The sequence below is a fragment of the Branchiostoma belcheri genome, unplaced genomic scaffold, assembly GCF_001625305.1.
Source record: "Branchiostoma belcheri isolate BF01 breed outbred unplaced genomic scaffold, Haploidv18h27 scaffold10, whole genome shotgun sequence".
NCBI lineage: Eukaryota > Metazoa > Chordata > Leptocardii > Amphioxiformes > Branchiostomatidae > Branchiostoma > Branchiostoma belcheri.
The window spans coordinates 1495080-1520439 of record NW_017802380.1 but is presented as its reverse complement, the minus strand read 5'-3'; the positions used below and the strand labels follow the sequence as shown (position 1 = coordinate 1520439).

General features: G+C 38.7%; 1 protein-coding gene across 15 annotated transcripts in view; it reads right to left on the bottom strand.

Annotated features, from left to right (window-relative positions):
• Positions 1 to 25360, bottom strand: part of LOC109471908 (forkhead box protein P1-like) — a 47660-nt gene that overhangs the window by 17695 nt on the left and 4605 nt on the right. For 14 of the 15 annotated variants that reach the window (XM_019771453.1, XM_019771377.1, XM_019771431.1 and 11 more), the window contains exon 3: positions 1905 to 2057. In XM_019771453.1, the coding sequence (XP_019627012.1) occupies positions 1905 to 2057 (153 nt within the window). Of the gene's footprint in view, positions 1 to 1904; positions 2058 to 7463; positions 7521 to 25360 lie in introns of those variants that run through there. The other variant, XM_019771395.1, reaches the window with a different exon arrangement.

Below are 25360 nucleotides of genomic sequence, written 5' to 3'. Positions count from 1 at the left end.
ATTTGTCCCTGGACTCCCCTAAATTGCGAGCATTCTCCTTCCTTAGGTCCGATTATGAACCTGGGCTGACAGAAAAAGATTTTGAGCTGGCGAGAGCCCTGCCACAATCTGTAAGATTTACAGTAAACATTCAGTAGGTACATGTAGGAAGGTATAGGTAGTACTATAGCCTTTTTATAAGGATGTAGGGGGAGTTAAAATCATGCAAAGTGCCCAAGGACACAACGTCAGCCGAGTATCGAACATGTGACGTCTCCATCTCGTGTCCACTAGTCAAGCCACTCAACACGCGTAACGTACATGTATGGTACAGGTCACCAAATATGCATAACTTATTCTGCAGAACACTGGGTAATAAATGATTTAATCGAAGTCATTGTATTGCAACCGTGCTACAGAATCGTTTCAATGAGAATGAAAACTTCTTGTTCTGTTACTATTGGGAAATTAAAAGTAAATTCAAAAATAAACTGAATTTACAGTCAGTTGCATCCTAGCTTTGGTACAGGGCCTACAACAACACACTAGCCAGTCAGGATAGAAACATTATCTTCTGCTTTTATACCATACCCCAAAAAATGCATACAAAACAGTATTTGTGCCAAAAAAACAGCTACTCAAGCAACTTATATGATGTTGGAAGCGGTCAGACATTTCAGGTAGCATCCACTACCTTTCGTCAGTGACACTACAGAACATGTGAAGAAAGACATGTTTATAAGCAAGAACTATTGATTGATATGCAAATAGTGAAGACAGTTTTTTGGGGGAAGTCTAAAAGGAAACAAAGTTTAATCTCATCATCATCATGCGGTTGACTGCGGTGCAGGCAGTATTTGTAATCATGAGAAACATAATGCCAGACATTATCTATGCATGGCACCACACACTTTAATTTAGTTTCAGCAGTAAAATTTAAAAACACAGCTCAAAACCAAACCACCCCTTTGTACCTGGGCCACAGGAAACTGTTTCAAACGTCAAGCTAACCAGGAGACCAAGCCAAACAACCCAGTAACAAAACAATAAATTCCAAAACGATCCTTGTTTGAATTTTTCAGGGATTTCTCCGGGACTGAGTTTCGTCCCGCGGGGCACCCCAAGTTTACCCGTTGTTTCTACAGCTGGTGGCGGTCAAGCAAGGTCAACTTCAAGTTTAATAAAGTCCTAAACATGTCTAATTCCCAGATCAGCAAGGTTTAAGATTAAGCTGCCTTGCGTATACAAAGTTGGGGTCGGGTGTTTGTTTTGAGATACTTTGTTTACTGCTTGTACCTGATGAGGAATTCACGCAGCGTCTCGGTTTTCTCTTCCTGGTGCTTTGGTAAGGCAAAGGTGACTGCCTGTTATTTAGACAAAGGTTTCTGTCTAAGATCAACCCTGTCTTGTGTTTTATTTTGTTTAAATTAGTGGAAATAAACAATGACACATCAAGGTTGTACATAACCAAATCACATTCCAGAGGATGTAGTTAGAGAAGTTGGAGAAAGATAAAGTCTTGGAGAAGCATTTCACAACCAAGACTGATGCGCCGATTCCACTTGTGATTTTTCATGTGCTGTATAATTACAATGCATGGGTTTCTGATGGACACTTTCAAAATCAAGTCAGAATTTTGAAATTGGCCAAACACCAGTCATCATCATAATGCCAATCATCATCATCATCTTTCTTCCGAATCCAACTAGAAACATACATGTCCTGCTTTTTAACTTGCAATGTATATTTGGCAGAATTGCTTTATCATGAAAATTCATCTGTGTTGGTAGTGATCATAGTAAAATGTTAAACTTTATTCCAACACAAGGGTTTAAATTTTCACTGTCGCCTTCATCAGGATAATTAATGACCAATCACTTGTGAATGTAAACTCACGAGAATTTCTGATTCTCTGAAGTACCCACCTGCTGTTGCTGGAGGTGCGCCGCCAGGTCGGCTTCCGTTGCGCCGTGTGCGTTCTGTGTCGCCGCGTCCCCTCCCCCCGCCACCCGGCCGCTCGTCGGTTGCGCGCTTTCACTTGTCGCTGTTTCCTGTAGAACGTTGGGCATCCCTGCCTCCTGTACGGAGAAGACACAAGAGAATGACATTTATGATTAACAAAAAAGCCTCTGCAGTTCCAAGGAAAGTAGGTAGGGGACCAAAACCTATGCCACTTCTTCCCCGCCTCCTGTACGGTGCACACAAGAGAATGACATTCATGAGAAAGGCTTTAACAAAAATTCTGCTGCAGTTCCAAGGAAAGTAGGTAGTGGACCAAAACCTATGCCACTCCTTCCTGGACACTAATGCATTTTACCAATCAGAAATTACGACCATAGCATGTCTAGAAGTTAGTAGAACATGAGAAACAAAAACTCCACTGCAGTACCAAGGAAATCTGGCAGGTGTCCAACAATTCTTGATAGTCCTTTTGTATAACAAGCTGTCCATAGCTTGAATTAACTTAGCTCTGTTCAACCCGTTACAAATAAACACCACTGAAAACATCAACAATTACAGAAAAATAGCCTACACTGCAGAATGATTTTCAACTGACTGTCACATCATTTGGAGGGGTAGCTAACGATCATTATGTGATAAAAGTGTATAGCATTTTCTTTTTTTGTCGCACCTTAACTTCAAGAACTCTACAACCATACAGGTGACGTTTTACTCTAATCTTAAACAGGTACAAATGTACAAAGAAAATGTATGTAAATTTAAATTTGTATTAGCCAAATGGCACAACCACTCTCTTTATGCAAGTTATACTGAGTGTCATTTACATCAATGAAATGTGTTCCCTACACATTTGATGACTCAACTGCATTTTGTGCCATCACATTCAGATCAATGAAAAGTACATGTACAAGGAAGGTATCCATTACAAAGATTACAGCAGCTGTAATTTTGCCTAAAAAATATGGAACGTCAACTTTGAGGAAAACTGTGCAAGCTAAAACACTGGCAGCATAAAACAGGGCTACTTACCTATAATTACTTATAAATGGCAAAATTGTCATGATAAAATTATAGACCATGACCTAGTCCTAGTAACAATGTCATGACAACCTCTAGTAAAAGCTCAAACTGCATTTAAAACAAAAGATGAAATACCCCCTTTGTCTGTCCAAAGTACTCCATCGAAAACCAATACAGAGCTGTCGAAAGCCTGCCGAACGCCTGACGTACGTACCGACCAGTTTTCGCTGAATTGTGTCAGGCGACAATACTCGACTACTATATATATTCAGTTGGCTTTTGGGTCTATGCTCATGTCGTGTGCTGGCTATGCAAATCTTTAAACACTTCTCTGTCTTCACCCGGCTGAAAACGTGTGTCCCGGACGCACTTTTGAGTCCACTCTGACCACACGAGGACTGCATAGTCAACGTGACATCAGCGCCAGAGCTACATGTACACCATCCAAAAAACAAAAGTACCTACACGTGCTACCGTTTGCAACTCAAGGTCAAAAACTCTACGCCAATAGTCACATTTTTAGAACAAGAGAGCGAGTTGAGGTGAGCAAAGGTGCCCACGTGTGGCGGATGCCCGTTTTTCTGTCCGGGTCAAAACTCTGCGCCAATAATCAGCCGATAATTTTTATATATATAGAACACGACTTGCGATTGTTGCAAGAACTTGGGTTCATCAACCGAATGTTGTAGGATACAAAAATATACAGAGTGAAACGGTGCCAAGTCTTAAAAATTCTCGAAACCTCTTCCTTTAAGATTCTCAAGGAGACGATTTGAGCTTTCACGAATAAAAAAATGGTGCAAACAAACAAATGTGTCATAAACACATCAATATCAGTTGAAAAGAAGGAGTAACAGTTTGAAAACAGTTCCCGCAACATTCCAAGATTTTAACATTTAGAAAAACCCTAAAAAAATACATGTACATTTCTACTAAAAATCACACAACACACGTGACACACTTGTTATGCAAAATGTGGGATATTCATCAACCTCCTGTCCTTAGACGAGAATTCCTGTACAATAATGGAATGTGAAAATTAACAGCTATTTTGTCATCTTTTCGAATGTAGAAATTAAAACAGAGCTTAGTATGGGGACAATTGTATGGTCAAGGGTCAACTGGATTTTACAGATATTCAATGATAACAAAAGAGAACAATAACATCCCACATAAATGCATCTTTGACAAATTAAAAAAAATTTTTCCTGTTCTTTGTATTACGATATACGATGTATGTTCGATACATCACTGACTTTTCTGATGAACAGTAACTGTTGGTTATACAAAGATTGAACTTTGTTTCAGTTTCTTGAACTTAAATCCTGACCTTTTTCTTCTAATATCATAAAGCCATTTAAACATGGAGTGGTCAAATGATGACATCAAAAGCCGTCACATGCCCCAGAATGTGACCAATTTGCGAGTCATTTCGCGCCGTAATGTGGCCACACTGAAAGCAGTCTCAAAGAGGCTTCAGATATACTCACCTGTAAATGGCCTGGACATAAGGGTTGATATTCGTTTAATTGTACCCGCCCCCGTACATGTATGTGCAGTGGGCAGGGTAAAGGTAAGGGGCAGGGAACTGGACAGTCTGGACAACTGAAGGAATGATCTATCCATCCGATAGCGCCATGATCTGTGATAAACTTTCATAAAGACTACGATGAGACCATGTTTCTTACAGGTTTTTTGATTGGCCCTTATAGACAGGTTTGTTTGAATAAGTTAATTTAATTTGCAATTGTGAATGACAGACCAGAGCTCAAAAGTCAAAACACCCATCTGCAACCTACAATTTATAATATTGGAGAAAAAAAAATAACAAGAAGTCAGAGATTTCAGACTTATTTGGGTTTTTATGGCCTTCAAGTTCACATTATTTCCTGTGCCTGGCCTTTTGACCTGTCATTCTCATGATTCTGCCAATCTTCCCCACCCACGTGCTGTCAACCTACGCTGACTAGATTTCCAATGTAATACAGGCTATTACAGTACTACTCTACTACATAATAATCTGGGAATTAAATATTCAAATATGTGTGAGTATATTTTAGGTGTTACTGGTATTAGATTTTATGCACTTGATTGATTTACTTATACCTTCTGTAAAGTCTGACACTAATTCAGTCCGCTGACTGCTACATTTGTATGTCAGATTGTGTTGAATTTCTTCCAATAAACCATGAAGGTAAAAGACACCCCATGAACTAACCAATCATCATCATCATCATCATTTGAACTGCAAACACAAAACACCAACAAGAAAAACACTCCTTCAACCATTAAAAAAATCCCCACTGACTGAACGACTGTACCTTTGAAATTAAGGATTTCTGCAGGCAAAATATGGGCTTTAGATGTATTTTGTTTTTTGAAGTACATTGGCACATGTGTTTCAACTCAATGGCAGACTCAACATCCTAATGAGATGTTTATGTGTTTAGATTGAAGATTTTACCCCTGGTGGAAATTAAAATAATTGTCTGCTTGGTTACATGTTTATATTTTCTTCCAAATGAGGATATAAATTCGTTTTGGGCAGTTTTCCTTTTCACAGTGCGTCATTCCTTTGGCAAGATAGCCAACCAGCCATAGGATAAAAGTTCATTGACCTAAATACATAGAAGATATTGCTAGTCTTGGATATTGGATAGTCTTAAACTTGATTTAAAGAAAATTTTGACTTCATTGTAAAAAGTGGTGTTGGCAAGAAAATACTTGGAAACTACCGTACAAACGCAACATTTGCAAGCAAATGCACCTAATATACCCTTCCATGAATGATCGTGCCATTTGGATTATACCATTTTGTAGTGTGGAGGGGTGAAAGTTAGTCTACTGACCTTACAAGGTTATACGTTTTTCTTATTGATTTTGTCATCATGGCGAATGTTTCAAGCACAGGGTCAACAGTGTGATGCACTGGAACTTCTCAATACCTTTCAAAACATTCAAACTGTCTAGAATCCATGCCCCAGTTTACAAACTACCTAGTGACACAATCTCTGGCAAAGCCTAAAAAAAGTTGCCAGAGAACTCCGAATCCTATATGCAAGAATACAAAATGTGGCCTAATCCTCAGATTATATGTGGTAGAGTCTTTCCTCAAGGCATCACTTTTCCACACAGATAGATTTTATAAATGTAACCCATTACTTCATCCACACAAGAAGTCCTTTACGCATCATTCAGTGACTTTTACACCGTTTTCATCCCCTCGTCTCCCGTATCGCACAGACATCTCTGATTCCATCACTGTGGGTTTAAGTGATGCAATTTCGCCTGAGTGCCGGCCTCTTGACGGAACGCGTCGGAGAGCACGTGCAACGCTGTACATAAAAATTACGTCCCCTTCGCCGCCACTACAGCACACCCACTCCTGCAATATGACGCATGAAATATGATCTGTCCGGCGAGGGGTTATTAAGTAGCAGAGCCTAATTCTGCTGGAACAAGTGGCGTAATTAAGTTATCCATCAAACGCAACCCGAGAGCTACCGTCCTACCTTAGCAAGCTGGGATTCAACCTTCGGTACCTGAATCTGCTGTGCATCTATCTCTAATTACATGTAAATGAAAGTACAGGAACAACAAAGTTACATAGAATGACAAAGACACAGAAATAGACTCAGACCATCTGCATATTCCTTGCATACATACATACCAAAAGTCAAACAATCCACAACTAAAACTACATACAGTAAAGATTGAATTGAATTTTGACACCTGAAATCTTACGCATGTGCACCTATCTCTAATCGAAAAATAATATCTTGGCTACACAAAAACGTTGAGTCGCGCCAGCTGCATATACACACTAGACGACTAAACAAAACAATCACTGAGAAGTGAACTTTGATTCCTTTTAACGGTAACTTCTAACAGGAAAGCTCAAATTCAAGTTTAAAGTGGAACAGCTACAATAGCTTCTTCCTTCTTTGTTTAAAAATTGTTCTAAAAACATAATTTCAACAAATTTTATGTACTTCAACAGAATGAATTGACATATGCATGTGCGAGGACTAAACAATCGCTTTCAAACCAAATTTCAAAGGTAATACTTAAGAACTTCAATGATCAAATTCAATTCTAAACAGCTAAAATACATTCATCTCCAACTTAAGAAAATAAAAAACCTAATACTTCAGTTAAAGCAGACATGCAAATTAATTATAAATCAACTGCATACAAAAAGAATTAAGTCTAAACAACTACCAAATCAACCTCAATTCTTTTATACTTAATGAAGAAAGAACTGAAGAAAGAAGATATTTCAAGTTTCAACAGTTAACAATTTTGTGCTAGTGTGTACCCACATGCATCTCCAACAAAGGAAAATAATACCTACATACTTGTCACAGCAGATATACATGAATCTATACCACCTGCATTAAAAAGAATTAAGCATAAACAACTACCAAATGAAGCTCAATTCGTCTCAACCTCAATGCTGAGGAAAGAAAAGACATATTGAGTCCAAAAACGTGCAAACTCACGGGAAAGGTAGCGTCTGTGTGCAGCAGACATGTCTGTTCCTCCACAAGCGAGCTGGGAAAGCTACAGGATTGTTTATTTGTGAGGCCAGACTTTGCTCAGAGCTGTATTTATTTACCTTACACATGGCCAAATCCCGGGTGTTGCATTTCTGGGCCTCTGCATTTTATGAAACTGTTTAGACAGCGAGTGTTTGGAGGAGTTGTTTGTGCGGAACTTAGGGGTAGGCAAGGGGAGTTTGAATTCAAGGTCAGACGATTTAAAGGTGCCACACTAATTAGTCTGGTGTTTAGAGTTCACGGTTACCTTGTGTACCTGTCAGGGACGGAAAAACTACTGGAAGCGAGACAGAAAAGGAATGGCGCAAGGCTGCCTCAGTTCCATTTCTTGGTTCTCGTATTTTTTTATAATTTACATGTATTCAGTAGGCAAAATAATAAATAACAACATGCACTTTGCAATAGACCCTGTATTTCTACTGTGCTTATTTTATAAATCTACTACTACTAGTACAAGTATGTGCCATTAACAAAATTCTAACAGAACAGCTTATAAAGTTAGATATTCGGATAAAACTACGAACAAGGCAAGGATTTTCTTGAACTGTTTGCAACAAATAAATTGAATTTTGACTCTTGTCACCACAAAATATTGCAACAGAAAGAAATTGGTGACACAAATTTCTGGTCTAGCCTCAATGTGTTGGTTTCAAGCCTACAAGAAAATGGAAGGTGCCTTAGATTTACAGCTACTTCCTTCCAAACGACTTAAGAAAAAATTAAAATCAACTTGTACACTACCTCACTTTTGATTGTTACCCCGTGCTCAAGTAATGTTGTTACACTGATTTGCATGGTACAGATACCCATCTTAATAGGATAGAATTATAACTTAATTTACATGCAATAAATGTCTGACATTTTCACCTGTGAGTATCAGTTATCCATCAAATAGCAGCCTTTTGAATAGCCATAAGTGATGGGCCATAATATACTCGATAATTAGAGCGACACGTGATTGCGTGATTGATTGCGAGAGGCGTCAAAGTCATATCTGTGCAAACGCGATAGCGGAGTCTTCTCAAAAACAGCGATCGATCAAAAAGTGACTCCAGTGACAAGGATGGGGTGAGGAATTTGGTTCTCCACCCAAGCCTGGAGGCTTAGACTAATGACCTTGAATCTTGACCTTGTGTGCTAAGTGTGACATTGGAAGATGAAGTTACACTCTGGTCCTTGTAACTTAATGCCGAGGGGTTAAACCGCTTTGGCTGCACACACAGATTTTTGTCAGACAATGGAACAGTGGGGAACAAATTCACTTTTATCCATTTCCTTGATATCTATTGGGTTCATGCAGTTTGGAACTGTCATGGCAGCTTCAGAAGGGATAAAAGAACTGTTACATGATATTAATAAAGAAAGTGTTCTCCAACTGAACTTGAAATTGCATTGTCAATGGTCATTGATGGGTTTCTACAATGTAGCTCAAAGTCTAATTTTAGATTGCTAACATTTTTTTTCGTTAGGCTATACCAACTTAATATCTTGGTTTTCAACATGGCCTGTTTAAATTCATTTTAATACACTGCAGTTGGAAAATTAGGCAAAGGTCTCTATGATGGTGTACATATGTATATGTACATGTATAAATTATGTACAATACTGTTTATTATGTACAATATTGACTATTGCCAGGACCAACAAAATACCACTTTTCTTATCAGGGTGATTAAAGAAGTTGTTAATAACAAACCATGATTTTATTATCGATTCATAGGGGAGGATTTTTCTTGAATAGCAAGAGTTTATTTCCACCAATTCTTACATATGCAACTTTAATATAAAACAATTCAAGCAGTCCCTCCCTCTATCCTTAATGGTTTGTCCCTACCACCTATCTCTGAAGATTAGTGTTTAATTTTTAAATAACATATAAACTTGAGCAAAATCATTTGCCCATTGGAAGCTCTAGATTTGATATGATTCAATATGAGGTACAGGGCATTGACTTTGCTTGGCCTGGGCCCAAAGACTGCTGCCAAAAGTACCCAGATAGAAATGTACACTACACTGTCATCAGCACCCAAATAAGTGTGTCATTTCCCCAGTCACTTGGCTCTGAAGATGACTCAGGAGCTGCCAGTGCCAAAAGTCTTTTGGCAGAGCTGTCAATCACAGAGCGGTCCAGCCAGATGGGACAATTCTGTGTGGTTGTCTGGTATCTTCGAGATGCGTCCCCGATTAGATAGCCTATATAGATTCCTTGGCTGTGAGCGTCAAGCAAGCGTAACACTAAACCTGGCCGGGCTTTGAGTTTGGACAGAAAACGGGGCCAATGCCAGTTTATTTTTGTAGGCTTGGTCCTGGTTTTCTGTGTGTGATCCAAAACTGATGGCCCTGGCGACCCCACACAACCAGACAAAACAACCCTCGGCATTCCCTGCATTTTGCCTGACAGCCCGACGCGAGGGTAAACTTGGTTGTAAAACTGCGATCGCCGGGGGAGGGCTGGACAGACTCTGCTAGCTTGCTCTTGACCTCGTGCCAGGAAACCCCGCGAGGCTTTCCGCTCGAATCCGACAGGCCGGGAGGGGGAGGGGAGGGGGGTAAACAAGATGCAACTGTTTGTGCCAGCCAGGCTTACACACCGCCCACCCGTCCACGCTAATTGCAAGAAGCGAGACCGTAAACAAACAGGGGGTGTTTACTTCACCCCGGGCTGCGACCACAACAAACAAAGCCATTTCCACCCAGCAGGGATAACTCCCAGGCTAAACATGCCGCAATTTTCTCCATTAGTTGCCCGGCAACGGAAATGCAGTGTACACAACCGTGCGACAAACCACATGATGCTGGGAGCCTGGAAAATACCAGAAAAAGCAAACAAAACTGGCTACACAAGCAAATTTCACCCCATCTCCCTCCTCTCCAAGGCATGACCTCATCTAGGAGGAACTCTGGGTTGTTTTAACAACAGTACAGCTAAATGTCCAAGCGGGGGCTGAAATTTAAAGGAAAAACAAACAAGGCAAATTTTCCTTGCAGTCCTATTTACATCTAATTTGCCACTTTGGCCGGACAAATTCCTGACTAATAAACTACAGTTTAACCTTCCACGTGCCGGGGCAAACGGTCAACCTGTCACACTGAAAATCGTGCCTTTTTTAGGATGATAAGATGATGCCTGTAAATATAGGATGGTAATAAAGACAGATGAAATATTTGTTGCTTTTTGTTATGGTTTTCCCCAAATCTCTTAAAATTTTTTTGCATCGACCGAATTTCTAGAGAACCACCAACAACCTCAAAAACAAACAAACAAACAAACAAACAAAAACAACATATGGCACTACACTCACAGTCAAACCTGTCTATGGTGAGTCACTGACCACTCAAGTGACATGAAGAAAATGATGATAGGTGGCCACTATAGACAGGATTCTTGATCCTTAGGTCAATGGGAAAAATTATCTAAGGAGCCATCTGAAAGTGACCAGGTGGCCCTCATAGAGTCATACAGAGATGGTCACTACTAGTTCAGGTTTGACTGTATATCAATGACCAGGGGGTCCTTACATAGAGGTGGTCACTTGTACAGGGTTGAATGTATATCAATGGCAATATGGGCCTTATATGAAGCTGGTCTTTTTAATTCAGATAAAACATACTTAATCATCTCCCTACTTTTATCATTATGACAGTAATTTATAAATATCCTGAAAATTTTACGGTGAGGCCATGAAATTTTGCGACTGAGACATATGCATACTTCTTATAAACTCAACACTCATAAGTTAATGTTGAAACATTAAGTCAGGAATTAAGTCTCAATGATCTTTTAGCAATTATAATCATTTGCAGCTTAGAGATTTCTACAGCTGTTAATGTTGTCATTTGAAAAGCATTATTCCAAAGTCATAATCCCAAATCCCGGTAAATCCTATTAAATCCCAAATCCAGTAAAACACAAATCCTTAATATATGAGAATAAAAATCTGTACTAAAAGGGCCATGCAATAAAAAAAAGGAACTCAAAAACAAATACAAATACATGCATGTACATTGACAGACAACATCTGCAAAATTCACAGCCAAAAAATAATAAATATCACTTGCACTTGCATTTCCTCAAGGCAACTTTAGTTCCCCCTTTCTTCAGATTTCTTCCAGTCGCCTCCCTAAGTTAAATCCCATGCTAAAGTCCTTGCCCTTGTCAACAAGCTATATACCACCCCCAATATATGCCAGCACAGTCTGTGTACAACTGCCCTGTTTGATAAACACTCAGGTATTGTAGACTATTTGCTGGAGAGGTAACGTAAGGAGGTACCAAACACCTGTTCTTTGTGTACGCGGGGTATTTAATGCGGAGACAGCTGTCTCGCGGCCTGTTTATGTTGCTCGTGTTGCAAACATCTTTCCTCGGATTCGTTTGTCGCAGTTTGGCATAAAATACGGCACAACATTTTGTATACATGCTCCGCACGCACTGGCTTTGTGGTGCAACTATGCATTTTTGAGTTGTCACAATCTTCTAGCTGTAGCGTTTGTGTATGTTCAGCCAGAAGTTAAGATTATTATTTGAAAATTTACATGACATTCCAATATTCATTGATATTTTCTTGCGGATAATACAGCACAGCATTTTGTATACATTCTCTCCAAGCATTGGCCTTGTATTTGAGCTGTTGCAATTATATAGCTGCACATTCGACCGTCAGTTAAAATTATTCTTTAAAAAACTACAACTCCCTCAAATACTCATAATATTTTATTATAATTTACAACAAATTCTAGTATTCATTTCTTGCACAAAGGAAGTCACAACATTTTGTTTGCACTCTCTATAAATTAGCCTTTAAAACTCCAATATACATCTAGTTCAAGTCCATTGCTCTCAACACTGAAATTGAAATGAATCCATCACAATTTGTGCACACAATCAGCTTCGTAATTGCAACCAATTGTCAAAGATGGATGTTGCCTTGTTAACTGTGGAAGTTTTGAAGGAAGTTCATTATAAGGCAAACATGAGATTTAATACTTCAGACTTTGTGAATTATTGCAAGATCCAGGACAGATTCTGAAACCATTGACCTCCTCTTATTCTGCCTGTCAATCTTCTCAGCCCAAGTGCTGTCAACCTTCTCAGTGTGGACTAACAGACACACAGACATATGAGTATTGTATTGTCTCCTGTGTTGGTGTATAATAAGTTGAAAATAACTTGAGTTTGCCATCACCACGTCTTGTAATAGCTGAGACACCCAAAACAATACTTGCATACCTACTGTAGAATCAATCATGGGGAGGAAGATATGAAGAAATGTAAAAATGTAACTGAAAAGTAAAAACCTCTTCTGGTTAGAAGTCAAGTACAAGATGGCGCCACACATTTTTTCCTCCCAACATCTGCTTGGAGGACATAAAAAATATACCATTGCGAAATTTGTGAAGAAGCATCAAGAAGTAATAAAAGAATAACACTAAAACTAAAAGTTACAAGGTCAGCACAGTCGTTCTCCTTCATGTGTATCTTAATTTACCCAGATATTGGGACAATCTCCTGTCTTTTTCAATATTAATCAACGTTCAAAATTAATCCACCCTTGAGCGTTGTAATTATATTGCATGTAATATTTGTCTCCTAATTCTAGCACAAGGACAAACTAGTTAGGACGAGGCTATTTATCAAGTCATATCATAATGGCATAATTTTGGAACGCATCCTAAAAGATTATAGTTGACAAGCTTACAATGAGGTTGGTCTTATTTCAAACAGACGATCGGTAAGTAACCATGGTGATCGCTGCTTAAGGTCTGAAAATGATCTCCTAGTTTTTCACACAAGAAATTGTTAGAATATTCTACTAAATAACAGATTCAAAACAAGGCAATCAAAGATGGCAGACTTCCTCACAATATACAAAATGCACAGGACATTTTTACCCATACTACTTTGTATTCAGAAAAAACACACAGACAAAATGGCAAGGCAAAAAAAATATACGTTATTTAGTTATTGAGGAAAAAAATTTTAGTAGTGCTCAAGTAGAAAACATTCCTATAATTTTGCAACTAAAAAATTCAGAACATGCTGCATCATAGAATATAATACATGTATTGCGGCTATTCGTACAAAAACAGCAGGTATTCGGTATTTGCGTATTACGCGAGCAGAAAGCGTAAAGTAATTTTCGACACTCATCTCCGAACCGCAGGTGGTCTGGAGAAGCAGATATTGTTTTTTACAGTTCCTTTAGGCAATATGACAGAGAATATCCAACTGATATCCTGGTTTTTGGAATGTTTAGAAATTCCTTTTAATGACAGAACTGCAAAGAAAATAAAAACTTTTTTGCGTTCATTTCGCAAATGCAGAATATTCATAATCTGCACATCATTGACAAGGATGAAGCAATCTTTGTTTGTTTGTTTTGCATAACTGGTAAATTGCCTCCACACACCAGTTCTGTACAGTATACAAGCTGCACAAGACCGGACTGTAAGGTTTGATCCACTCATGCCAGGACAGAGACTCCTACTACTTTCGTGTGTGGCGGGATCTTCAACGTGTTTGAGGTGTGGCTCTCCTTAAATGAGAGATCTCTGGCTTTACGTCCCATCTGAGAGGACATCCCTAACCAAAGCTAGGTACAGTACTTATTTTCACCTGAGTCGAGTGAGGACATAGGTGTTAAGTACCTTTCCTAAGAACACAACATTAGGGCCTGCTAGGGATCCAAAACCAGAACCTTTAGTCTCTAACTTCTAAGGCAACAACCTTTAGGATAAGACCATCTTGCCACTTACAGTATCTTTTGAGAAAATGAAGACTAAACCCAAAACCTTTAGTCTCTAACTTCTAAGGCAACAACCTTCAGCATAAGACCATCTTGCCACTTACAGTATCTTTTGAGAAGATGAAGAATAGACGTTCCAGATTGAATGTTGGCAGTGATAACTGCCTGACTGAAGGATTAACCTCTCCTCAGACCCCACACATTATTACCAGAGGTGGAACTTTAAGGAGGTCTTGACTTCCTCTTGAAGACTGTGTAACGGAGAAACTGTTGAAAGATGGCTCAAAGCTGGTGGACTCTACCAAGTCAGATGTAGGGGGTGTGGCTTTTGGTGATTTAGGTGATTAATGCATACACAAATACCCCCCACCCCCCAAAGAGAAAACATGTAAAACTGTCAAATTAGCATCAACATTTTCTTTTCTCCGGTAGGATCAGATTTTGAAATTAAAAAATTGTGTTGAGTTGCCTCGGGATGAACTTGAACTTTTGTACTGTAACTGTAAATTCAGTAATTTAGTTGTTAAAACTTTTCTGCAGTACAGTATCAGAAATGCATACTTGCAATGTCATGATTTACATGTAGCAGTAGCGAGGTCATTGCAGAAAAATAACACTGAAAACAATTTGGTTTATTAAAAATTTTCAGTTGGCTGTTGAAGCAACTACAAATAATCAGCCATCACTTCCAATTTACTTCTCATCTAAAACTAAAACTATTCTTTATAAAAACCCTCCTTTGAACCTCCAATGAAACGTTTCGCCATACACCAAACCTTCAATCTAAATATTGAGGTAAAACAAGACAGCCTCTCCAACAACACCAGCCTCCAGTTTTCTAAATCCACACAGATGTTTCCCTTCTCATCAGACTAAACAAATTCCAATTTTTGCAGCTGCCTACTTCAATCCCACAAAAACTGTACATCAAAACTGCCCTTCCCATTCCCTTCATTAACCCCTATTACCCTGGGACATATTGGTAAATAGCCCTGGCCCAGGTGCAAAAATCCCTTTCACTGCGCATCGAGTGGTAACTGCGGGCCCTTTTGTCCGAGGCCGTATACGCTAATTGATTTCTATGAGGCCTGGAGGGATGGTCTGCGAGTAATCGCTAAGAGAGGGTTACGATGAATTCTGAAACAAATATTCTACATGCAACCTACAGCCATACTGTCCACAAGGCATTTCCATTCCAATTTTAAAATTTTACACAATGTAAATAGATAAATTTTGTTAAATCTGTCTTGAAAAACAGAGGGAAAATGCTTCTACGCAGATACATCCCCCCTCCCCCTATCATCCTACATGGATTCCCCCAAGATGACCTGTCCCAATGAATACAATAACGATGCCGCTGCCATATAAGCCGAGAAGGCCAAGGCTGGATACGCTTGTCCTTGTCCGCATCTAACAGAGGAGGGGATCACTCTATTGGGAATGCTAAGAGCCCTCTAGTGGCCAATGAAAAGGACCCATAAAGGAGGGCCATCAGGCTTGCTTGGGGACTGACCAGAATAAATCTAATTTGATGCCTGGGGCATTCTGGATATGTCACAATTGACAATGAATCATCTGCTCCTTTCAATCGACATGACAAACTATTTTGACTTTCTGTAACCAAAAATATTAGATCAGAAATTAGCTGACAAACATATAATATTTTGTTTTGCAGAAAATAAATATACAACAATATATGCTAAGCCAGAACACTTGTCTAAACCTAAAGAAATTATGGCAATAAAACATCATTACCAGAAATATTTCATAAATTATCAAAAATATTAGTCTTTCAAACAACCCAATAAAATTTTGACACATCATAAATAAAAAGCTATACTCACATTTTCTCATTACAAATTATGTCAAAAATATACACTCAATATCTGTGATGAAGCAAAAATTGAAAAGATTTATAAGTTAACTTCCACAAGTTAGACACTACCCCACAAACACCATTATGGACTGCTTTAGACCAACTGTTTTGTTGGTGCATGCCTCCATCACTACAACACTTACAGTATAGGGGTGGGTACCAACTAGGACTGTGTACCTAAATAAGTTTGGCCGATGAATCATTTGTGAATTATACATGAAGCCTCAATATTATCTTATTGATTGTCATCTTTGTATAAAGATGTATCTCTAAACTCAAGCAAGAGTGAAGTTTTCTTAATTTTCAAAAGTCAATACTGTTTTCTTCGAGATATATTTAACTACTTTTATATTGCTATGAATGATAAACACCATTTGCTATTTTATTTGTAAACTGTCGCAAATGGAAGGTTATGAGGCTTGTAGAATGCATATCGATTGAGTTCTTTGTTGCCATTTACTACAAATCCCCTCTCTTCACCAAATGTCATTGCCAAAACCTTGACATATGCAAATTCCATAATTTTCTGCCAAACCATTCATTTCAGGCTATTAAACAACATCAAGCACATTGGAAGTGCATAACTATGAAGTATGGATTGATCAAAGCACAAGTAACTGCAAGCCTAAGGCCACACCAATTTGATTTGTTGGTTCTCCGATTTTGACAACAAATCTCAGAATCGGGAGTGGCCTTAGAAGTTAGAGCAAATTTTCTGAAACATCTTCAAGTTAGATATTGTGGCAAAATATGCTACACTAAAAATGCTTGACATACAATGTAATAAAAAATATCCTCTAATTTCATAGAATACCTAGTTTCTTAACCACTGATCTTTTCTCAAATTATTTCCTTATGCCAATGCCTATTCACAAAAAAAACCCACAAAAATGTTTAACTTTTGTAGGTATACTCTACCAACACACTGACAAATGCAAGTAAAAACACATCTAAAATTTTACAGACATAACAACCTTAGCCAGGTGAGTTGATGATATAACCCAGTCTGAAAGCAACAATGAATTTTTTATCACACACGACTCACCTCAAAATCAAATCCGTCCTGCAATCCAGTACACGAATCAACGACGTGAAACAAACAAACAAGGCATTCACACAAACAACTGTTGTTGACTTCCAACGTCTGCAATCACATTTTTCGTTGACGACATTTTGCCAATTTTTTTTCTGTCAAATGCACAGTCAACGCCCTAAAGCAAAGAGCAAGCGATAAACAAATAAATAATTCAACATGCCCACTTACCCTGTCTGCTATTGTAGTTATTGTTCGACCTACAACAATACCAATCCCTGCCAATTCAGCAATCCAAAATTTCTCTTCCCTTCTTCTTTTTTCTGCTGCAGAAATGCAGTCTACTTAGTAGTTACCCTTGGCTGATGGTCAACAATTTTCGGCCAAGTCCAAAAGGGCATCCAGAACAATTTTCCTAAATGCACATGTTGGGATAATGCCTTTGATTACAAGCCGATCGATCCACGCCCAAACACGCCGGCATACAAAATAGCTTTCAAAGTTGCGGCATTACCGTCCGAACCCGGGTCCCAGATAGGATAAACAAGGCAATGAATGGGGAAGGTGGGGTGTCCAAAAGCCCCCTCTGATGTTGTTGCCAGCAAAATAAATCTGGTGAAATCCGGCCTACCCCAAAACAAAGTAACGATAAACACAAACAAGCGCAGGGGGGGCAGGTGTCCCGGCCTGTTTGAATGAATATGAAACAAGACCAAACAACAGCGTTAGAAACCGTAATCTCCCATGGGGGTTTTAACACATAGCATGGGATCTCTGAGACGACGGTAAACAAATGCAGGGTTTTTTTGTTAGCCATGATTGCATTTGCCATTTCTGCTCGGCTTGCATTCATGATATGAAAACCAATATCCTCTCCCCGCTGTCGTAAATATCTCTCTGATTATGGATGGAAAAATAAAACTTTCAGATGCACCTGTCTCATTGAGGACGGATCAATATCGCACCAATTTTGCCGCCGTTGCGAGCAGAATACCAAATCGGGCATGCCTTCTCTTCGCATGACCGTCTCCTGTTTAAAAACATCGGATCCAGTTGACGCTAACGCCTTGTCACCGCCGCCATTTACCGACTGATTGGTTATAATGTCGGATTCCCGATACCAAAGCTTTTATGGCCAATCGGTGTGGCCACGGAATCAATCTTGGGACGACCACGGGGGAAATATCTTAACCGCTCAGACGGTGTGTCCGTCACAAATAACAAGGTAACCCCAAAACCAGGAACAAAAGTCATTATTGATGACAACTTTCACGCCTCTATCGTAGTTTGTAGTTTGATATCAATATAAGAATTTGTACATGGAAGGTAGTAACAATATTTGTAGACTCTTTTTCTCAGTCCTTGTTATTTTACAACTTTTCCCTGGTCAAAGCTCATTTACATAAATATCAAATATCATTTATTCAAATACATGCAGACAGTCCCTCTTATGCAAAAGTCACAACAGGCTCATGGCCACTTCCTCAGCCAGCCAGCTCATTTGCATAAGGCTAATTTATTCAAATGTATGCAGACAGTGTCCAAGCACTGTCCTTCCTGCCTCTACCCTAGCCAGACAGACACTAGTAGTTATTCTAGTCTATACAGACATCTCCCCAATTTGTTTTATGTCGTTGTGCTTTGGGTCCCTTCCCAGGTCCTTCCTTTTGTAGCCAGCAGGTGTCAAAACTGCTTGGCAACATCACAGACTAAGAACATCAGAAGGGAATTATTAAGACCACACATGGGTACTCATGGCTACTCCAAGGAACTTGTTATAACTTAACGGCTTGGGGGCTGGCCAAATTGGGTAGCCTGTACAGGTAGCCTTCCTAAAATAAAGTATAATTGTACTGAGTTCAGTTATTGGGCAGAAAGAAAATCTAAGTGAGGCTTTATTCTTACTTATAGGTTGATGATTAAGATACTGTAAATTCAGTTATTTTGAAGCATACTTAATTTTAAGGTAGGGGGAAAGGAGGTTTTCGTGGTGTTTCTTTCAACTTTGCAGTTGAAACAATGCTGTAATACAGAAATTATGCAATGGAAACACACTTTTACAGTGTCAAGATCTTGCAGTTGATATGTCACTGTAAACATTTCAAGATTTACAGTAAGAAGGACAAGGAGGACACATGCAACTGAGTTTTCAACTTCAGTCATGCATTCTTTTATCAAAAAGTAAATTATTTTTCTTTCAACAAAGAAAAACTCAGCATAGATCTAGTTGACAGGATTTCAAGAATACTAAAATTATCATTTATACCAGCCTTGTCGAAGTGCATTTGTTATGGGTTTTTCTTGGAGAGGTTCCAAGTGAGCTAGACTGGTTGGGGTGGAGGTCACTTGGGCAAAATTTCCACCATGCACTGCTAGACTTGTAAATCAGGAAACTAGACATGAGGGCGGAAGTGAAAACCTCTGCCAAGACTGATTACACGTCTTGTAATGGAGAATTTTCACCAACATGGAGGCAGACACTGCAATTTGCATTTCAGTGAATCGTAGCTCAAGCACTTTCGGGCATCGAGAAATCCTGACCCTTTCAAATAACCTCTAGTAAGTGTGTATAATGTGTATGTATAAAACAAGAAGAATAGAATACAGAAACAATGTATGTAGCTTGATATTTGTAGGTAGGTAGTAGGTAGTAGCTTGAACTGTGATCCATTGAAATGCAAATACAGGACACCAACATGGCGGTCAGTACCTACCTGCTTTATTGATATGGAAAGTGAGTAAAAACTCTCTTCAGTCCAGAAGTATTAAAAAATGATGCAAATGTACAGTAGAAGTCTTCTCTTTTCAAGTATTAATGCTTTCAATTTTGAGTGGTGTATTTTGAATGCTGAAATTTTAATTCTATATTCCAAGGATACTAAGCAAAGTCATTCATAGTTGAATCATACACTCAATATTGAATATCCTTGAGAAAATCCAAAATGCAGATATGACGAATTACTAATTCTATTCATCTAGCCCTGATTATGTACCTCCAGAAATGTGTACCTTATTTTTCCTACCATCTAATATATACGTCATCATCATATATTCCTTGACTCGTATGACTTATTTCATTACAAGACACTATTACATTACTACTTATGTATTGCATTATTTTGTTATTTTCTTGGACATGCTCATCCTAATTTATTTGCTTTTGTGATACATAATCAATTTCTCCCATGGAGATATGCAATGCAAGCCTTCTGAAGATTTATGTTTTCAAACAAATTACATGTGTGCAAATATTACTTTCATATCCGTCATAACCTTTTGTCTGTTTTGTAGTCAATGAAACAAACAAGCAAATAATGTACGGGGATAATAACAAAGGGATATTTGTACAACTGTTTTACAGTACAGCACCAAATGATAAATGGGCTAATATATCACGCATGTTTATCATACAATATAAATATTATTGGGAAATATCTAATTAAAGTCAACATTAACGGCATTACAATTGAATTATCGTTCGTGAAGGATTTAGTTCATAGTTTGCATTAAAAATAATTGATGATATTTTGGGGGTATCTGTCTTACAGGCTGGGTACTGTAAATCTTCAAATGTTGGTGGCAGTTTTATTCTCATAGTTTTATCTGTAACCTCTCCACTGTGGAATCACAATACTGCGAATATGTAGCCTGTGAAACCCTGAGGGGGTCTCTACATAGTCCGCCACCCAAGAGGGTGGACTAACTAGGGAGCCGGCGAAAAGCAAGGTTCATTAAGGCTAGCGAATATGCATTTCCACTAAATTTCCAATCTACTCTACTATATAATTTTTTTATGTCAAGCTTAAAAGTCCCAGTGAAAATAAATGAGTTTACGGTATCCTCCCACAAAAACTTTAACCAACATCTCAAACATGTCAATCGAGAACAATGGATCTGGGCTATCCCATGATCCTTCGGTGCCACGTTACTTGACTCCGCAGACCAAAGCGGCAAGCTGTCAGCCCCCTTGTTCTTACATGCTCCCACTTATTTGGCTACATTTATCATACCTGCATGTGAAGACGTTTTTACGTTTACCAATTACTTTTCAGGACTGTTCCACTTTAGAATCTTGGGAGGGGGGACTTATGAACAATCTTTTTCTACCCTCCTCATTGTAAGAACCAACTCCAAATGTTTTAACACTACAAGTATCAACATTGCCTGGTTTTACCAGCCCTAACACTGGCATTGGCAATAGACCCCCTTTCCTTTGTTTTAGTTAGAAAATTTAAAAAGTTTTGAACCACCCCTTTTCTTACTTCCAAAAATATCTTCTTCAAGGCCACCCCTTTTCTTTTTCTGAATGGACGAGCCCTTGGCACACAAAAAAAGGATTACCATCCAAATATGCAAATAGGAACACAATCAACAGCCCTACATACCTACATGATGAAAATAACAAAATAACAAACAAAATTTCATACGAAAATTTCATTCTGTTTGCACAAGTTGAGGCTGAGATATGCAGAACACTTTTCTGAGACAAATCATGTTTAAAATTTGAAAGAATAAAAATAGCATCACATTATCCAACCCATAGGTATATGCAGTAATAAAATTTATGCTTGCAATTAAAATTAAAAATTTTGAATGAGAATGCACTTGCCTCATGTACGTGCTCCATATGTCCTTCCACCAAAAAATATCTGAGCTAGCTCGCGCAAGAAAATTAGATGAACTTTTCAAATAAATCGTCAGTGACTGTCCTCCCTACCCCAAGAGGGCAGCTGGGAGAGTGAATATGAGCCTGTGCTGCCCACTAGTATTTACTGCCCCACGCTTAGATACACACCACCACACTCACATGTCCGGGGTATGGGATTTGGGACTTCGGGACAAAAATAAACAAAACAAACCCAAGCGCAAATGCCATCTGCACCGTTCCTGGCTTCGGCGGGTTCAAATTTCCGCCTCACGGAGTACCGATACGGTGGAAAAGACCTCCCTGGTAAATATGAGTTTGTGAAGGTGATAACTTGTACCGATTTTTATACGTGGTACGAAAACATGTGTGTATGAGGTAGGTGTTACGAATGACATCTGTTTGAGACAGACGTGCGATGGAGTGGGATCCGAGCCCCCTTCTCTTGATGTTGTCAATCCGCAGCTCGCCACTAACTCTAGACGGTGAGTCAACAAAACGAGATGCCCCGGCGGCCGGCATCTTGTTTCCCCGACGGACGCTCATTTGTTTGTACGCGGGGAAAGTGAAATGTTTGGTGGGGGAAGGAATTTTCAGAATGCTAACCCATCCCCGTCCGTGTAAATAAAACCAAATATACCGTCGGCAACAGGCTAAACAACGCTGCTATACAGCCGGGGACCCAGTGTAAACTCGGCACAGGAAGCCCATATATGAACAAACATACTGGCTGATAGATTTTGATGACAGGGACTGTTTACCTTGCCTCTTATATCTCTTGGAAACCTGACAGCTTCCCAAGGAAAGAAAAACTAAGGACAGCACATCCAGACATTTGCAAAAACTTAACCACCGTTTTCCAAATACCTGTAAGTGACACGAACGAAATGTTCACTCCGAAATCGTCCAAAATTTAGCTGAGAGTCTGAACAAGGATTGTCATCACAATTTCAATTTTATTTCCTAAAACTGACATTTCTGTGGTAATATTTTGGTGTCCACTATCAATAGAAACAAAGCAAACACTGACCAACATGGCAAGTGTCTCTTCTATATATAACTCTTTTCACATGCAGTTGACTATACATGTAGAAAGAGTACATTACTATTGAGGCTAGCTATTTTGAGGTTACCAGAGGCTATTAGTAAGGCTATCAGAATACTTTTAGGACCATAATGTCGTCAACTTTTCTTCTTCATCTTCTTTTCTTCCCTTCAAAAAAAAAAAGATCTCTGTACCTCTTTCATCTTTCTTAAGCCCACTCATCACTGAATCACATAAAATATATAATAATTTAAAAAACTCCTCATCATAAATGAAAATTCTCATTTTTTGTCTATAATATAGACATCCATGTTACATAAATGCATATGACCTTGCCCTTGCAGACAACTCAGTTACTATGGTAACAGACTTTGGATGGGGAGTACATGTGAGTCGTGTCAAATACTCCTGGCTAATGAGCAGAGAGAAGTCCCATCTGTCCGTCAATCATCACTAATCACATCATTAGTACCGTAAATCTTCATACATCTGCAATGTCTTTATTGTGCTATCTCCCATTGCTAGTAGATAGTTCTGTTTCACTGAAAAAAAAGATACAGTGTAAAGTTACTATAAGAAACACCAAGAAGTTACTTAAGCAACTGGATATGATTCTAATTTGACCGTTTCCAAAATCATATCCAGTTGCTTGAGTAGCTGCTTTTTTTTTTTTGGCGTATTTTACTACCTGGATGCCTAACCTTCATCAACGTTACTATAAGAAACTCTTAATCTTACATTGTCACGAAAATTTTAAGAATTTACAGTAGTTTCCTATTCCAGTCTCCATGTTTAAAAAGTTGACCACATGAGAAGGTATCCCATGATTCCTTGCAAAATACTAAAGTAAATGGAAGAAACCTAAACCTCAAACTTGGCCTCCAAATTATTGTTTGAGACCTGCTTTCTTCCTAATGAAAATAGCGAATCATTAATCACTCTTGGAAAGCGAAAGATTATTAAACAAGAAATGTCAGACTTTCATGAAGGGTTTTTGTGAATTTATTGGACAACCAATAAGACTCATATAGCGGACTTTAATAGGGTAGTTTTATGTTGGGTTGAAGGGTCACTCAACCAATTCCTGGCTTCCTGAATTCACTTATAATAGTATAAATATAATTATATTGACCTCTAATTCCTGCTGGCTACCACCCAGATTCTGGGACCTTCAAGGTCACCCCATTTCCTGTGTTTGACCTTTTGACCTCCTGTCTTTCTGCTTGTCAGTCTTCCCCCACCTACACACTGTCAACCTGCTCTGTCCAGACAAACATACACACAAACCTACAGACCAACCTACCCAAAAAACAATACATCTGAAGCAATCAGCCTGGTAAAATTTCAGATTTCTCTAGAGTCTACTTTGGAGACACTTTATCAAATTTATGCTTAAAACTATTTATCATCATACATCATACAAAAATTGGCTATCACAGTTGGAAAGTCTGCAAAAATTCTGCTTAGTGATGACTCTGAAAGCTAAACGGTCTAAATTTGACGCAGAATGTTTGAATTTCAGCGAAATGTGGCCACATTGATAAACTTTTCTGAACCCCCACCATGAAATTTAGTACTCCTGCAGGAATGGTCATCAATATAGAATGAGAGTCAAGGCCCCCTAGGAGGACCAGATATCCGCCAGATGTCCGTGTGATTTATTACATGTAACTTTTCACGGCATCCCTCACGCAACGTGCATTAGCTGTCACCAGTCAAGTTCAAATTCAAATGCTATGAAAATCAATTCATTGGTTCACAGATTAGAAAAAAAAATTACCTTGATTTCAAAGACGAACATGCTGGTACATACAGTTTCAGGGAGTCACTGTCAGATTCAAATTTTCCGCTCAGTTGATGAAATTTCCTACTTTAAAATCTGAGAACAGAGAAGTACAATTCCCGTATCCATATACATGTACATATAATAAAAGTCAATGTACTATTACACATCAGGGCTTGATTTACATTTTTATCAAAATATCTGAATATCCTAGCCTGCGAAAGTTGTAAATGATCACAAGTTGTTATAATCTTCAAATTTTGTAGCAAACTTCAGGTCAAAATTTGACATATTAAATATAAAGCTTCGAGGTTGCAAAGGTTCAATCTTCTCAAATAAATCTAGCAAAGACGCTACATCTACAGTGTATCTACAATACGAAAAGTCATGGCAATACATTGGATCATCAAACTGTATTTCCATATCTTTGAGATTCTGAAAATGCGCATGAGTTCTCTATAAATGACTCGTCTAGCATGAGTAATTCAGCCAGGGTTGTCTCGTAATGAACACTCCAGACCGACTAATTGATGCTCTGTCCGCGAGTTTTGCGTCACTACCCAGCATGCTTCAGTCTCCAGTGCACTCAAAGTAGTTAATGACTTCTACTTCCCACCTGCTTCAAGCAGGGCTCGAAATCAGTCATATGATCACTGTATGATCAAACTAAGGGAATTTTAGGGTTTGTGCATATACATTGAGACATTCTAAC